General features: G+C 39.9%; 1 protein-coding gene across 1 annotated transcript in view; it reads left to right on the forward strand.

Annotated features, from left to right (window-relative positions):
* The window catches only part of CNTNAP2 (contactin associated protein 2), a 2,382,269-nt gene that overhangs the window by 1,345,997 nt on the left and 1,018,010 nt on the right, over nucleotides 1–18,262 (forward strand). The window contains exon 9 of the mRNA XM_060195676.1: nucleotides 3,373–3,522. Within this exon, the coding sequence (XP_060051659.1) occupies nucleotides 3,373–3,522 (150 nt within the window). The remainder of the gene's footprint in view (nucleotides 1–3,372; nucleotides 3,523–18,262) is intronic.

Consider the following 18,262-nt stretch of genomic DNA (forward strand, 5'->3'; position numbering starts at 1 on the left):
TGAAAAAAAAATCAAGTAACCTTTCAATTTTAGTCTGATTAGGAATAATAGACCTTCTTGCCAGGAATAATTAAGCTGATGATGTTCTATTAATAAATTAATTTTTCAGTGAAAAAGTGAATTTTCCTAGGAATATTTAGTAAGACTTTCTGTTCTACAGTTTAGGATATAAAACTCCATCAAATGAGGGTAACTCACATGTGACTTTCACTTATTGTCTCATTATTATTTAGGATTTACATTTTGGAATTAAACACTTGCTGGTGTCTCTGAGGGCCATGTCCCACAACTACATTTTAAAGCAGGGTTCATCACATTGGAAGGCAACCATGAAAACCAAAATCAAACTACTGGGTCCTTGGGGGCTAGTTCATGTAAAGCCCATTTTGTATTTTAATGAAAAATGTGAAGATGTTGGGGGAGGGGAGAGATTAATTGGGGTATCTTGAAAAAAATGCAAGATAACATTCTTGATCAGTGTGCAGATTCCAGTCTTTTACTGTGTTATGAGGTCATAATATAGAAGTGAAGTTAGAGTGAAGAGAAAGCTGGGGGTTAATGTCCCTGAGGGTCTAGAAAGATTCCCCAAAAAGCCTCTTCATGAGAAGGCCCTCCTCTTAAACCCTATATAGGTCACACCTGGGCCAGCTTCCCATTGGCTTACTGAAGTCACCGGGTGTGGATACCTCCCTGGGGATCCTCCCATAATAGGCATCATTTTGTGCTCAAGTCTCTAAGTTCCCACATATGCAGTATCCTTGCGTCTTCACCCCTATGTCCCACCTGTGCAAACTCGGTGCAGCAAAGTGTCTAGGTTCTCTCTATTTCCTGACTTCAACAAATTCAACAAAGAGAAGGTCTTCTATTCGCCATTTCTATGGAGAGTCAACTACAAACAAAAAGTACTTTGGTATATCCAAAGGAAACAAAATATCTATCAGAAGAGACCTGTGTATACCTAGGTTCATAGCAGCACTATTTGTAATCACCAAAACTTGGAATTAAGCCACATGTTCAATGGTGGATGAGTGACTAAATTGCTGTGACATACATATGGAATGGAATAAAACTGTGCTGTTGAAAATAAAGTCATCTCATTTGCCTCATCCTGGATGGAACTAGAAGATATCATGTAGAGTGAAATAAGCCAACAAGTGAAGGACAAATACTGAATGATGACACTTATAAGTGGAACCTAGTAATTAGGGACAGGGAAGGAGAATACAAAGTGGAAAATGAACTGGGCCATGGTGTGTCACATTGCCCGGATAGCCTGAGGGTACTTCTTCCCAAGCTAGTGCTCTCTGGGTTGGAGAGAACTCAACTGGAGCCGAACTAGGCTGCTACGTGGGAGAGGGATCAGGAACTCGTGCCGCACTAACTTCGCAGGAGATACACTCTGGAACTCTCGGAGCCGGAAAGCAATTTCCAAGTGTCTTTAATCAGAAGAGCAGCTGTTTTTATACTCTCCAAGTAGGGTGGAAACAGGATGTGATATAGAGAGGGTGGAGAGAAAAGTGACTGGTGAAAATCAGAGTGTGACAAGGAGGGGGCGGAGCAGGCGAGAATCCTATCACTGAACCATCAATGCCCTGGAGGGAGTGCTTTATGTAAAAGTGATTTATGTAAATAGACCAAAGCTTTGAATGGGATTAAACCTATCCCTATATAGGCATATGGTTAAGCAGAAGCCAGGGGGATCTGGCATACTATCCAACATCACATGAAAGCAAGGGACCCTGGGGAGAAGGGGGAGCTAGGAAGGATTGGGAGAGAACTGTGAGGACTTGATACATGATGAAATTATATGCCTGTGATAATGACGACACTGTAAAACATTAACCCTCTCAATAATTACATATATTTCAGTAAATAAAATTTCCCAATATTTACTCTCATTTCATTTGTAATACACTTATTTATAAGATTTCTCTTTATTTTGGAGGGTTAAGTGTATCTCAAGTAACTTATCTGGAGAAGACTGAAACAAAATGTCTTCTTTGCATCGTAGCGTTGGTTGATCCCATAGACTGACTTTCCTTCTTTCTCTCTCTCTCTCTTTCTTTCTTCCTTTTCCCTTTTGCCGCCTTTGTTGTAGTTATTATTGTTGTTGTTATTGATGTCATTATTGTTGGATAGGACAGAGAGAAATAGGGAGAGGAGGGGAAGACAGAGAAGGGGAGAGTAAGATAGACACCTGTAGACCTGCTTCACTGCCTGTGAAGTGACATCCCCCTCCCCCGCAGGTGGGGAGCTATAAGCTCCACTCGAACCAGGATCCTTACGCCTGTCTTTGCATTTAGCACCATGTGCACTTAACCCGCTGCACTACCACCTGACTCCAAATCTCATAGACTTCTCTGTGTCTAGGTGTTTCTTTAAAGCTATCTGGAGGTACCTGGGTTCAGTGGTTGCTCTCCCTCATCTTCTGATTAATTTTTCACAAACATCAAGTCAACAAATTCTCTATGTTACTGCATTTCTAGTAAAGAATTCCATAGGATTTTAGCTTTTAAAGATCATGATAGCAGGCAACTGTGAAGTTTGAGTGTTGAGGGTGGAAGTTGTTGCTTTATTTTTCTGTTTTTTAGTTGTTGAAATATAGCTTACTTTATAATGGAAACATGCCACTTACAGTCATCAGACAATCCTGGTATTAGATTTCTTGCTTCTCAATTAGCAAGTAGAACTGTATCTACTCACACATTTATCTCTTAAGCTTTAAATTTGTTCTAGAATTTTTTTAAATGTATTAACTTTTATTTATTTATTGGATAGAGACATCCAGAAATTGAGAGGAATGGGGAGTCTGAGAGGGAGAGAGGAAGGGAGACACTTGCAACACTGCCTCACCACTCGTAAAGCATTTCCACTGCAGGTGGGGACAGGCAATTTGAACATTGTAACATGTGCCCTCAAACAGGTGTGCCACCACCCAGCCTCACATTCTAAAAATTGGTATTTCCTTTTTATTTTTCATTGATGTAATAATGATCAACAAGACCTTAGGATAAGAGGGGTATAATTCTACACAATTCTCTCCACCAGAGTTTCATATCCCATCCCTCCAATTGGAAGCTTTCCTATTCTTAATCCCTTTGGGAACATAGACCCAGTATCATTATGGGGTGCAGAAGGTGGAAAATATGGCTTAAGTAATTTGCTTCTCCATTGGATATGGGTGTGGGGAGGTCGATCCATATTACCAGGCTGTTACTTTCTTTCCCAGGTTGATGTGCCCAGGGAAGTCAGGTTGGCATCATGGTAGCAATGTGATTTCTTACTTTTGAGGTTCTGACTGTTGATATTAAAAATGAAGTCACAGTTAAGCATAATACAAAGAATAGTGAATGTGGATTTTGTACTTAACAGGTTCTGGGTTGAATGATGGACAGTGGCATGAAGTTCGTTTCCTGGCCAAGGAAAATTTTGCTATCCTCACTATTGATGGGGATGAGGCGTCAGCAGTTCGAACAAATAGTCCCCTTCAAGTGAGAACTGGAGAGAAGTACTTCTTTGGAGGTAAGGCTACCTACCAATTTTTATTGTTGTCACAAACTAATACATTCCTAGAAAGGAAATTTCAATAAAGATTGATTAGGAAGTATTTACAGTTTAGTTAATGGACTCAGCATGGAAAACTAAACTCCAATATTTTGACCTAAATTGAGTGGGAAGTTTATATTTCTTCATGACCTAAGTAACAATATGATCTCACCAAACCTTTCCAGAAGTTTCATATATTCAAAGTAGAAAGCTTAAGATTCTGAATCCCTCCTCATGGTAGTATTCTCAAGAGTCAAATCTTGCTCTGTTGTCTGAGAAGGGAAAGATGTGTGTCACAGATAAAGAGAGAGAAAGAATCCATCTTCCTTTGGATTGGGTGCTGTTTGCCTACCTATGTGAAGGGAGATCTCTCTATCATTTTTCTTTCTTTTAAAAAAAATCTTTATTTATTTATTTACTTAGTTAGTTATTCCTTTTTGTTACCCTTGTTGTTTTATTGTTGTAGCTATTATTGTTGTTGTTATTGATGTCATTGTTGTTGGATAGGACAGAGAGAAATGGAGAGAGGAGGGGAAGACAGAGAGGGGGAGAGAAAGATAGACACCTGCAGACCTGCTTCACCACCTGTGAAGCGACTCCCCTGCAGGTGGGGAGCCGGGGGCTCAAACTGGGATCCTTATGCTGGTCCTTGTGTTTCATGCCACCTGTGCTTAACCCACTGCGCTACCGCCCGACTCCTTTTATCATTTTTCAATAGAATCCTTATCTGTCCCTTTTATAGACCCACTCAGAAATTTAAAAAGAAATCATCTGCTATCTAGGCATCTCTTAGTTCTGTCAAGGCATGGATATTGATTTTGTTTGTTTGTTTTTCTGATGTTTCACACATATTTTATGGAAAAATCTTATAGACAATAGGTTTTGAATATATGTTTAGTCATTGAAGAAATGAATGAAAACTCTCGTGAGCATATGTACTAATTTACATATGGAAGAGCTAGAAAATTCCTATTCTCTTCTAATCTCTCAGCATCTTCCTTTTTTTCTCTCTGCCAAAAATATTTAGGGGAGAAGTGATACTGTTTATGCTGGCAAAAAAAAAAAGCCACTGCTACCCCATGATCATATTTTCAAATATAACAGTTCAGCATCTTGAAGGTAAAAGTAATTGTTTACTGGTCGAGATGTATTTTTATTTTCCTCAAAGTATCCTACATGCATGACAAAAAAGAGAGGCAGGGGCAGGATTCCCTCTTTTCATTTACCAATATTTCCTCAACCATAGCATTATTCAATGTATCTTCAGGACCAACAGTGATCTGAAACTGAATGGCAAAGTGTCCGTTACCTAAGTGACACAGGAAGAAAATTAGAAATTGGACAAAGTTACAGAATAGCTGATGTACATTTTTAATTTTCTTAAAAATATATTTATTCATGAATCCAGGTGGTGGCACACCTGGCTGAGCCCACATGCTATATAATGTGTCAGGAACTAGGTTCAAGTCCCAAGTCTCCACCTGCAGGAGGATGTTTTAGGAGTTGTGAAGTGGTGTTGTAAGCGTATTTCTCACTCTCATAGTCTCTCTCTCCCTCTCTCTATCCCCTACCCCTCTCCATTTCTTTCTGTCTCTATACAATAAATGAAATATTTTTTTAATGATTCATTTATGAGAGGGGGAGAAAGAAATAGAGAATGAAAGCATCATTCTGGAAGGTGTGCTCTTGGGGGTTGAATTTGGAACCTCATGTTTGAGAGTCTAGCCCTTCCTATAAGATTTCACTTCTGGGACCATGTGTTCATTTTCAAATTATCTGTCAGGCTGCTGTCTGGAGATGTGACCAATGGTCAAGAGAGAGTAGTGAAGACAGGCTATTGCTCTGATGCAAAGACAGGTGAGTGGGTCAGTTTATAGCGGTGCGGTTGGTGGTGGAAAACTACCCATTCTGAACCCTTAGTTTGAAAATCAGAAATGATAGGGTGAAACACTAATAAATCCATGGCTAGTTTCATCTGTGTTGAGGATACAAAGTGTGAGGGGTGATGGGGCTGTGGGGGGTTTGAAGCCTGATACCCTGGAGAGGGAGATGACATTTTGGTGGTGGCTGAAGTGAGCTGGCGACTATTTTGGGGAGATGTGAACTTTTACCCTGTAATAACTAAAATCTTACAAAACAGTATTTACTCTATGAAAATCAATCATATGTGAATAGTAAAAAAATACTAGAGAATAATACCAATCTAACAAAGTCTTTATACATATATAAAATATTGACAAGACCAAAGGATAATAGGGGAACAATTCCACACAATTCCCACCACCAGAACTCCATATCCCATCCCTTCCCTTGAAAGCTTTCCTATTCTTTATCCCTCTGGGAGCATGGACCCAGGGTCATTATGGGGTACTGAAGGTGAAAGGTCTGGCTTCTGTAATTGCTTCTCCACTGAACATGAGCATTGGCAGGTTGATCACACTCCCAACCTTGCACGTAATCTATCCCCCTTCCCATATTCTAGTTTACTCTTGTGTTTTCAGTTCTAGTTATCAGAGTTTCCCTAAAAGTTGCTTCCACCTTACCTCCCAGAAACTCCTGAGGTCACTGGTGTCCTTTCAGTGACTTCAGTCCTCCAGAATGATCTAGACTGTCATAGAACAAGACCTATGGAGTATCTCAGTTAGTGGGAGGCAGAACTTGCATACCCAAGAATCCCAGTTCAATACCCCATTCTGGATGTACTGGATTGGTGCTCTGGACTCCCAATTCCTTTTTCTTTCTTCTATGTCAAACCTTTCTCCTTCTCTCTCTCTCTCTCTCTCTCTTCCACTCTTTCCCACTCTCTCTTTAAATATTTATTAATTTATTGGGTAGATAAATAAATTGAAAGGGAATGGGGATATAGACAAGGAGAGAGGAGAAACACCTGCAGCACTGCCCTAGAAACTTCCCCCACAAAAGGAGGGGATTAGGGAGTCAATATTGATTTACAAAATTACGTTTCAACAGGGATATAATTTAACACTGTTCCCACCACCAGAGTTCTGAATTCCAAGTTTCTCCATTGCAAACCACCAATGTTACAGACATGGGTTAACTGTCATCTCTACAACTATCTGTCTACATTTGTACATAATTGCCCCATTTTCTTCCAGGACCAAGCTTTTCTTCCTCTAAAGCCACATATAACCCTATTACTACATCCAACTATCTCTCCCTTTTTCATCCTCTCTCTCTGGGACTTGTTGGAGCTGGAGTTCAGAACCGTCTTATTCTCTTCCCCCTATCATTTCTTTCCCACTGGGAGTATGGATCTAAATTGGTTTTTGGGTGCAGAAGGTGCAAGTTCTGACTTCTATAATTGCTTCTCTGCTGGATTTGGGCATTGGTAGGATGATCCATATGCCTCAGCTTGTTTCTATCTTTCACTAGTGGAGTAGGGCTGTGGAGAGGTTAAGTTCTAGGACATATTGGTAAGGTCGTCTGCCCAGAGAAGTCAAGGTAGAATCATGATAGCCTCTGCAGCTTGGTGTCTGAAATGTGGCAGGACATAAAGTGAGAAAAAATGGTTAATGAACAGGAACCAAAAAGTAGGAACAGGACAGGTGAAATCAGAGATCTTAGGATGGAAGAAAACTTGAGTCCATTTTAGGCATGTTTCTTGGAGCCCACAACTATGGTAGTTTTTGCTTGAGGTTGATAGTTAGCATGAAGTTGAATAAAAACATTGTCTGAGAAAATGGTGTCAGAGTAGAGAAAAGGGCTAGAAAGTTGGATTAGAACAGAGAGTAGCTCTAACAGCCCATCCCACTTTTGTAATATCCATCCTTTTGAAGTTCTAATTTAGAAATAATGGCCAATTCACAGTTTACTACATTTCAGAATGAGAAGGGACAAAATTTCAACTTAGCAAAAATAAACATCCCCATGAATTACTCATGCCTCCTTGGATTAAGTGGGCAACCATTACATAATCACTGGTATTCACATTTCTTTTGTTTCTTAGAAAACCCATCGATTAATATTTTGTTTGTATGTCTGTTTTACAATTCTACTACTTTTCTTTGGATTTTTACTATATGTGGACCCCCCTCCACATTTTTCAGCCTCAAAGAGTTGGTCTGCACTTAATTATTGTGAATTAACTTAGTATCTTTTTGATGAATAACATATATTTTTTAGACTTTATTGTGGATAGGTTAATGGTTTATAATACAGTTGTTAACACATGGATATAATCTCTCATCTCCCCATGATAAGTTTCTGCAAAATATTCTTATTCCCAACTTAAGTCCCCTTCTACCATCACGTAGAAGGTCCCAAAGCTCACCCCCCAGCCCAATGTTTTCCTTACTCTCCCTGAGCCCTTAGCATTTATGTAATAAACCACACCCAGTCCAAGCTTTACTTTTTTCCCCTATTCCTGTCTTTGTTCCTTAAGGTCCGTTGATGAGTGAGATCAGATGATTAATGTCTTTGAAGTGATTTGATTATACAAGCAATGATGTACTCCTTAAATCATACAGGTTAACCATTGCAATACTTGCAAACTCTTTCCAGACTTTAAAAGAAAATGTGCATTTTGGGCCAGTGAAAGAGCTCACATGGACAGGGTGTTGCTTTGTGATGTGATGTGCACAACTCCAATTCATGTTCAAGCCTGTTGCCCCATAATACTGCAGGAAGCATTTTTTCCGTTGTAAGACCATTCATAAAGAGAGATCTTTGTTTTTTCAATCCAATTCCCAAAGAACATTTGGTATTTTTGGTTTGTTTTCCAATTATATGCATGAGAAGAAAGGGCAAAGGAAAGGAAGGGAATTGGACATTAAAGAGAATTCATTAACCTCTTCATAAATGGCTCTCTGTTGGAGATAAGAGAACTTGATTGTAGAGCACCAAAGTCCAAAGAGATTTTCTTTTTCTTTTCTAATTACTTTCTTTTTTAAAAAAATTTTATTTATCAAAAGGAAACATTGACTAAAACATATCATAAGAGGAGTACAACTCCACACAATTCCCATCACCAGAACTCTGTATCCCATCCCCACCCCTGGTAGCTTTCCTATTCTTTATCCCTCTGGGAGTATGGACCCAAGGTCATTGTGGGATGCAGTAGGTTGAAGGTCTGGCTTCTGTAATTGCTTCTCTGCTGAACATGGGCGTTGACAGGTCAATTGACACTCCCAGCCTGCCTCTCTCTTTCCCTAGTGGGAAAGGGCTCTGGGGAAGCGGAGCTCCAGTACACATTGGTGGGGTTGTCTGTCCAGGGAAGTCTGGTCGGCATCATGCTATCACCTGGAACCTGGTGGTTGAAAAGAGAGTTAGCATACAAAGCCAGACAAATTGTTGAGCAATCATGGACCTAAAGGCTAGAATAATGGAGATGAAGAGCTGGGGGGTCCTCCATTTTGTAGATAGCTAGTAGTCATATTTTAGTTATATTCCCTAGGGCCTGTGGCTATACTAGTTGTTTTTTTCCCCTGAGCCTTAAACCTGCTATGCAGATAAATCCAAGTTATTGTCTGGGGAGATGATGTCATGGCTGGGAAAAGGACCAGAAAGCTGGATCAGGGAAGAGAGTAGCTCCCTAATATGGGAAGGGGGTAGAAATGTTGTTGACTGTAAGCCCCATCTATTTGATATGATCTGGGGCCCATATTCAGCTTAGAGCCTATGTGACCTCTGCATTCCTCTAGATATGAGCTCACATTTTGTGGTTATGAGAAGGAACATTCTAAGCTGCCACAATATCAGGACCCATCTTCCTGAGGTGTAGCATAGAGTATGTTGTCCAGCCTCCCTTCAGCTGATGGGACATTCTCTACCATAGTTGATCCAAGTTGAGAGCACAGTCCTAAGGGGGCCTACAAAGGGGTCTAGAAACGACCAGTAGAGAGAGGGAGTTAATCGAGGTCTAGGCCCATCATGTCTGTTTGGGAATCTCAGGACTCCCTGATTAGGGCCCCAGCTGATGGGGGGGGGGTTACCTGATAGTGACTAAAGAGTCATCGTTAAATTATGCCAGTCTCTTGCCCTTATTCAACTTTTGCAGTCCTTGCTTTGATAAGGACACTTTTGGAGTGAGTGAGAGAACTGTACTAGGAAGTAGGTGAGGAGGATATCTAAATCTAAATAGACACTATTTCATTATGAACTTTATACTGACTCACTACAGACTATTTTGTATTTTTGCTTTCAGGTATATATTTTGCCTAATTTATGGTTACATGTGAACATATGCTGTATCATACAGGACCTGGTATATATCTAGGATTTGGAATTTTGTTAGGAAGTAAACCTCCTGGAATGGAATTAGAGAATACTATGAAAGGAAAGGTCTCACCAGAGTAATGAGGGTGAAGGGTTGGCATTCCATGCCTGAGCAGTCTGGAGAAGTCTCACAAGGATAGACATGGACCTTCCAATATGACCGAGTAATTTCTCTGCTAGGGATATACCCCAATGACTCCATGATACCCAACCAAAAAGAAATGTGTACACTTATTTTCATAGCAGCACAATTCGTAATAGCTAAAACCTGGATACAACCCTAGTGCCCAACAACAAGATGAGTGGCTGAGAAAGTTGTGTATATATACACAATGGAATACTACGCAGCTAATAAGAACAATGGATTCATCTTCTCTGCCCCATCTTGGATAGAGCTAGAAGGAATTATGTTAAGTGAGCTAAGCCAAAAAGATAACAAAGATAAGTATGGGATGATCCCACTCATAAACAAAGAGATTTTCATCGTCCATACAAGTCAGGTTTGACTAGAGCTATGACCCAGGCTTATTGCCATTAGAGTCATGACCATATTTTGCATCCTTTTCCTTGTTCTGGCTTACACTGGGAATATTCCAGTTGAAGACAAAATCATTTATAGATTTTCAAGGAAAAGATTATGATATTGACAACTTCTTTCAGTTGTGAGAATTGTCTTAGCCTCATGACAAATTTTCACCTGCCATTTTCTCCTTACATTACATTAAACTGTTACATTACGGGGACCAGGTGGTGGTGCCTCTGAGCACACGTGTGATAATGCATAAGGACCCAGGTTCAAGTCCCTGGTTCCCACCTGCAGGGGGAAAAGCTTCAAAAGTGATGAAGCAGGACGGCAAGTGTCTCTCTGTCTCTCTTCCCCTCTATCTCCCCCTTCCCTTTCAATTCCTGGCTGTCTTTATCCAAAATAAAGTTAAAAAATGTAATAAAATGTTGCATTAAAAATCACTTGGATTAAGAAGCCATCAAGTTTTGTAACTGTGGTTACAAAATGGACAACCCTAAGATATGTAAAAGAAAGACTGATTGTTTCCTTTTTTGTTTACCCTTCCTTCCTTCCTTTCTTTCTCCTCCTCCTCCTCCTCTTCCTTCTTCTTCTTCTTTGACTAGAGCACTGCTGGTACTAGCTTATGGTGGTGTGGGGATTGAGCCTGGAACTTTGAAGCCGTAGACCTAAAAGTCTTTTTGTATAATCACTATGCTATAGTCTTTTTGTATAATCACCCAGAAAGATTTTTTTCCATGTGAATTATTAAGAACATTTCTTCCATGTCTGAATTATACCTAAGTTGGAGGAAAATAAGTGGGAGAGAGTCCAATTTTAAAACTGTGATGAATTTTATATCTGGTACAACTATGGGACATATTCTACAGTAGCCCACACTGTTAGTTTATTTATGTTTTACAAAACAGCAACACAAACTAAAATGTACTTTTCCCCAGAGCACTGATCAATTGTAGCTGATGTTGGTGCCAGGAATTAAACCTGGGACCTTTGATACCTCAGTCATGAAATTGTGTTACCAATGTTTCTTTGTTTTTGTAATTGAATGGTGTAAAATACACATAAAGGGCTAGCCACTCTTTGGGGCTGGGGGATCTATTTAGTGTTAGATGTGGGGGAAATGCTTGAGGCCAATAAAAGAAGATGCTCTTTCCAGAAGTAGTTCCACTGCTTAGCTTATGCAAAAGAGGGCCCTCGGTTTAAATACGACCAGCAAAAAAATAGTGTGCTTTCTTCAAATAACTAACTCCTTTGCATGCATAAAAATCTCCAGTGCTTTAAAATTAAAAAAATAAAAGTGTTGGACTAGTTACCTAGGGAAAAAAAAAAAGATTCACTAGTTCTGAGAGAGAGCCCCAATACTACATTTTTACCCAAATCCAGGCCATTCTTTTTCTCCCCATTTAAATTAACCTTACTGAGATATATTTCCATTTTGGGTGGTACACTTCTTAACAAACCTGAAAATCTAGATATTGACCAGGGTCCATGAGATAGCGTATGTGTATATGTATCCAGAAGTTGGGGAGAATATATATATATGCCTTAAAGCAACAGTTGACAGTAGTTTGCAGTGAGTCAATAAATGCAGCAAGCAAGAAGAAAGATCTAAAAAGACACCATAAAGTACCAAGAGGTGGAGCCAAGATGGCAACTCGGACACAACACCTGGCTTGAGCTCTGCAAGGAGGCTGCTTCAAAACTGGGGAGTTCAGGTGAGGGAGGTTGGGAGATCTGGGTCAGTGATAGAGTAAGGCGGCACTCACCCGCTGGGCAGACAGGAATTAAAGAAGAGCTCCTTATACATATCTGGGCTGGCAAACAAAGGCCACAAAGAACAAAGGAAACAGGGATCTGGCTGGCAGTTTTCTGTTTGCTATTATACACTCCCCCTCAAGACCAAACCCCACACCAGCTACTCCTGGTACCCCCACATCAGGACTCCTGTGGAGATAATTTCCTTATCAAGATTCCTGGATCAGTAGGGCTGTCATTCAAAGTACTAGGAGGATATTTCCCACTAGCAAAGGCTTTTTTTTTTTTTTTGAAGGCAGTTGGAACTCTATCTGAGTGACATAATATGTGACTATCTGTCATCAAAAGCTAGAGATCTCTGGGCCAGTTTGATTGGTACCCTGTTTCACCATGAGTATGATCCAGGTTCAAGCCCAGCCCCTACCTCACTGAAGCAAACCTTGGTGCTGTGGTCTCTTTCATTCTGTTTGGGAGTCTGTCTCTATCTAAAACAAAAGTAAACAAACTCCCATATTAAAAACAATAAGATAAAGAGCTTCTTTCTTCCTTCCTTAAAAGAAGCAGAAAGTTGGGAGTCAGGCGGTAGCGCAGCGGGTTAAGCGCACTTGGCACAAAGTTCAGGGACTGGCATCAGGATCCCAGTTCGAGCCCCCCCCCCCCCCCCCCCGCTCCCCACCTGCAGGGGAATCGCTTCACAGGCGGTGAAGCAGGTCTGCAGGTATCTATCTTTCTCTCCCTCTCTCTGTCTTCCCCTCTCCATTTCTCTCTGGCTTATCTAACAATGACGACAACAATAACAACTACAATAACAATAAAAACAACAAGGGCAACAAAGGAGAAAATAAGTAAAATAAAAGAAATTATTTTTAAAAAAGCAGAAAGTAAGCTGCATGTATTCCTGGAGTCATAATGAAAGCATCTTCCATAATTCAGATCGATCCCACTCAACATTTAGTGTTTGTCTTGTGGTCCCCAATGACAGCTTAAGTTTTACGGTTAAGATTCAAATTACAGGGAGTCGGGCTGTAGCGCAGTGGGTTAAGCGCAGGTGGCGCAAAGCACAAGGACCAGCATAAGGATCCCGGTTTGAACCCCGGCTCCCCACCTGCAGGGGCGTTGCTTCACAGGCGGTGAAGCAGGTCTGCAGGTGTCTGTCTTTCTCTCCCCCTCTCTGTCTTCCCCTCCTCTCTCCATTTCTCTCTGTCCTATCCAACAATGACAACAACAATAATAACTACAACAATAAAACAACAAGGGCAACAAAAGGGAATAAATAAATAAAATAAATATTTAAAAAATTTAAAAAAAAAGATTCAAATTACAGTCAGAAGCAAGGGGACAAAGTGAGAGGGGGATTTTCTTCTTAAGACTATTCCTGTGAGGAATCCTCTGTGGACCTCCTCATCAGCTGTGGCTTCTGTTCACGAGTTGAGATCATCCCATGTTTACCCTTCTTTTTCTGACTAATTTCATGAGGTGAAGAAAGTGAATTCATAATTCTTCACAGCTGAGTAGAATTCCATTGTATATAGACCACAAGTGAATCAGACACTCATCTGTTGTTGGACACCTGGGTTGCTTCCATGTTTTGACTATTACAAATTGTGCTGCTATGAACATAGGTATACACAGATCTTTTTGGATGGGTGTGTTGGGTTCCTCAGGATATATCCCCAGGAGAGGGATTGCAGGATCATTGAGTAGGTCCCCTTCTAGTCTTATGAAAGTTCTCTAGACTGCTCTCCACAAGGTTTCTGTCTGAACAGCATGTGTCTGTGTGTGCACATGTGTGCTAGCCATTGTTCTTGTATCTTACCCAATTTGGAATGTACTCATTCTTTCCTCCATTAGTGGACAATAGGGATGTGTGTTATTTCTTCCTTTTGACATTTGTGATAAATGCATATATATGTGGTCTATAGGTCACTGTTTGATTTTGTGATTTCACTTCTAGGGTGTTTCAGCCCAGAAGTGGGTTGTCTATATCATAGATAAATCTCCGTGACTTTTCAAAAAGCTTCATACTATTTCCACAGTGACTGCACCATTTATAACTTCACCAGGAATGTGTAAGAGTCCCAAAGCATATTCTCAGTAAAAACTATTCCATTTTATTTATAGAGGAGGTCCCATGGGTATGCAGTGGTGGTTGTTATTTTATAGAAAGGTGAAAAGTGCTACGAGGTTAATATCTCTGGTCACCCCCTGCACTTGGCTGTCACACTTAATCCTTTTCCTGCTCTGCAATGAAGAACTAGACTCTGTGTTTTGAAGACAGGAGAGTGTTCCCACTGTTTTTTTTTTCAATTTCTCCTGTAAAAGTACATGTTGCATAGTTGGATAAAGAGAAGGTTAAATAAATGAGTCAAGAGACAAATGCTTCTTAGAATCCAGTAGAGACAATTTTCCTTTTGTTGGTCAGACTAGCAATGGAAATTTCTATTAATCCTAAAACCTCAATGCTGGCTTGATAAATCTTTCAGGTCTTTCTGATTCAAAACACAGACACTCAGTGTTGGGTGGTATAGCGCCTGTTAAAGTGCACTCACTGATTAGCACAAGGACCCAAGTTTAAGTCCCCAGTCCCCACCTCCAGGTGGAAAGAGTCAGAAGAGGTGAAAGAGTGGCGCAGGTGTGTGTGTATCCCTGTATTTCTGTATTCCATCTTAATTTCTGTCTCTATTCAAAATAAATATAGAGAGTTATTAAAATAAAGATACTTGGCGGTCATATATACATTGTCTTTTGAAACTGTTCCCAGCATATGACTAACTTTTCTCATTAGTCTTAATGATCGCCCTATCAGGCAGCTGTTATTATTATGTCCCTCTAGAAAATTCATTTACAAAATATGGATCCACCTGCCAACACCCATGTCCAGTAGATATATAATTACAGCATCCAGTACTCCAACCTTCTGCACCCCAAAAATAATTTCAGGTTTATGTTCCCAGAGGGGGAAGGGAGAAATGATAGGGGAACATGACCAGGGGGCTCTGAACTCCTTGGAAAAAAGGAAATACAATCAAAGCTGTAATAGGTGTAGGTGTAACTTAGAGAGGAAGAGAAGATGGGAAAGAAATGGACAGACATAAATAAATATAGACAGATAGTTGTAGAAATAATAGTTCACCCAGATCTGCAACCTTGAGAGACCTGCTTCCCGTGGAGAGAATGGAGATATAGAACTCTGGTGGTGGGAATGATGTGGAGTTGTACTCTTGTTGTCTTATAATTTTGTAAATCAATATTGAATCACTAATAAAATTTTTAAAAAGAAATTCATCTGCAATAGATGTTTTGATTTAGGAGTCTAAATTTCTCAGACTCCACATCAGAGTTTGCCCGGCTTTATATACTCACCTTCAAATGACAAGAGGCATTTTTCACAGAACTCTTATGCTTAGTGACTATTTCATCTATCACTTCCCAGGTGAAATTATAATCACTGTGCTAAATGCCCCACAGAACATTCTTTTTTTTAATTTCTTTAAAAAAGAATGAACGTTTTACATTCAAAAATTAAGGAATGAGTGTTTTACATTCAAAAGTAAATACAAATAGTTTGTACATGCATAGCATTTCTCAGTTTTCCACATAATACAACCCCCCACTAGGTCCTCTATCATCCTTTTCCAGGACCTGTATTCTCCCCCCCCCTCCACTGCCCACCCACCCCATAGTGGTTTTTTTTTTTTTTTTTTTTTTTTACTTTGGTGCAATACACTGACTCCAGTTCAGGTTCTACTTATGTTTTCTCTTCTGATCTTGTTTTTCGACATCTGCCTGTGAGTGAGATCATCTCATAGTCATCCTTCTGTTTCTTTCTTTCTTTTATTTTTCATCCTTCTGTCTCTAACTTATTTCACTTAACATGATTTCTTCAAGCTCCATCCAAGATGGGCTGAAAATGGTGAAGTCACGTTTTAAATATCTGAGTAGTATTCCATCTCACATAGCATTCTTATATGTAAATTAACTTAATCAAAATATGCAAGTGAGATCATAATAAAAGGGCTGGAAAGCCCTGAAGCAGCGAGGAAAGGTTCTTTTCAGAGCTCTATCTCAAGCCTGCAATGGAAAATGCACATTGATTTCTTCCAAGGGACTTTTTCTTGTGTTATTTACACAAATTGGAGAGTTACTTTTAAATTTTATTTATTTGTTTACTTTTTTATTGGATAGAAATTGAGTGAGAAGAGGGAGATAGAGAGGAAGAGAACAGAGAGACACCTGCAGACCTGCTTCACTGCCTGTGAAGCAACTCCCCCTGCAGGAGGGGAGCTGGGGGCTTGAACTGGGATCCTAACCAGTCTTTGCGCTTTGCACCATGTGTGTTTAATCTGCTGCGCTACCGCCCTATTCCCAGAGAGTTACTTTTAGATAAGTACTTAAAGATATCTGTTAGTGGGGGTTTGAGGAGAAAAATCTGTTCCCTTCAAATTTCACTCTCTGTAAGAATACTTGAATTATTCCAGCCACACACTTTTGAGCCCAGGAATTAAAGACAGTTGAGAAAACACAAATGATACCCTATAAGGTTGATACATTAAGCCCTAAGCAACCACCAACATCTTATCAGGATTTAGTTGATGAGAATTAGAGGATCTTAAGAGAATTAACTGTATGGAAACTATTAAGAGAGACAAGCAGGCTTGAACAGTAGAAACAGATTCTGAGGTATCCTGAGACTAAAAAAAAAAAAAAAAAGGAGGATGCTTCACCGGTGGAGACAAGGCTGGTCTTGACTGAATAAGCCATAGGAGAGAATCCAGATTTGAGGCCTGGGCTTTCTCCAAGGTACTTTTCCTCAGCCATCTTCTGAAAGATATATATATATAGTATTATTTTGATTTATTTATTGGATAGAGACAGGCAGAAATGGAGATGGAGTGGTGTGATAGAGAGGGAGAGAGACAGAGACACACCTGCAGCACTGTTTCACCTCTTGCAAAGCTTTCCCTCTGCAGGTGGGAACTGGGAGTTTGAAACCGGGTCCTCATGTTTCATAATATGTGCCTTCAACCAGATACACCACCACCTGGCCCAGCCCCCAGATTTTCAAAATACACTTTTAGCAGAGGAAAGACTCTGAACTCTAAAATAGGACCCTGTTTCAGAAGGGCTTCCAGAGAGCTATAAGAAGAGTTCTTTGCACACCTTATGTTCACAGAAGGATAATTTGAATAGCCCAAACTTGGAAGCAACCCCAATGTCCAAGGACAGAAAAGTAACTAAGAAATGTGTGGCTTATATACACAATGAAATACTATGAAGCTATTAAAAATGATGAAGGCATTTCATCTGTTGGACAGAACTTGAAGGTGTCATGTTAAGTGAGATAAGCCAGAAAGAGAAAGACCAACAGATGAAATGCCTCACTCATACATGGAATGTAAGAAGCAGAGACAGTAAGGGAAAACATAAAGTGAAAGTTGGATTAGCTATAGAGTATTGCACCAAAGCAAAGGACTCTGGGAAGGGAGGGAAAGGGATGGGATGAGGGGTTCTGGGGTTCTGGTGTATGTGGTGGATAAAGATCTAGGTTGGAGGAGAAAGTGTCTTGCAGACACCTATTATGGATGGATTGGGATTCTAACAATGTGTCAACAACTATACTGTAAACTACTAGCCCCATAATAAGTGGACAGATAAATAAGTAAAATGAAGGTGTTTTTATTTTTTATTTATTTTTTTATTGGAGGGTAAGAGTTTTTAGTAAAGCATGCAGATAGGGGCTTTCAGTGTCGAGTATGTTACAAAATCTCACATCATGTGAATTTAACAACTAGAATCACTAGAAGTCATAACTCCTATGACTGAGTCTCAAAAGCTGCTGGGGAGGTTTCATGAAGTTCCTTTACTACCCAAAATTTTCAGTTCTTTTCTTTTTTGAAGTACTTTTATTTTATTTTACCAGAGCACTGCCCATCTCTGGTTCATGATGGTGCCAAGGATTGAACCTGGGACTTTGGAGCCTGAGGCATGAGAGTCTGTTTGCAGAACCATTAAGCTGTCTCCTTCCCTCATTCTTCAGTTCAAAACAGATAGTTTCAAGGACAGACATGTGATACAGAGATTACTGATTTGGACCATTTATTGTTGTTGTTTTCATTTTCTTAACAGGTGCACCACCACCTGGCTCCCTGACTTCTTTTTTTTCTTTCTTAATTATTATTTTTTTTTTAGTTTTTAAAATAGGAT

Source organism: Erinaceus europaeus, chromosome 8 (assembly GCF_950295315.1).
Source record: "Erinaceus europaeus chromosome 8, mEriEur2.1, whole genome shotgun sequence".
NCBI classification, from domain to species: domain Eukaryota; kingdom Metazoa; phylum Chordata; class Mammalia; order Eulipotyphla; family Erinaceidae; genus Erinaceus; species Erinaceus europaeus.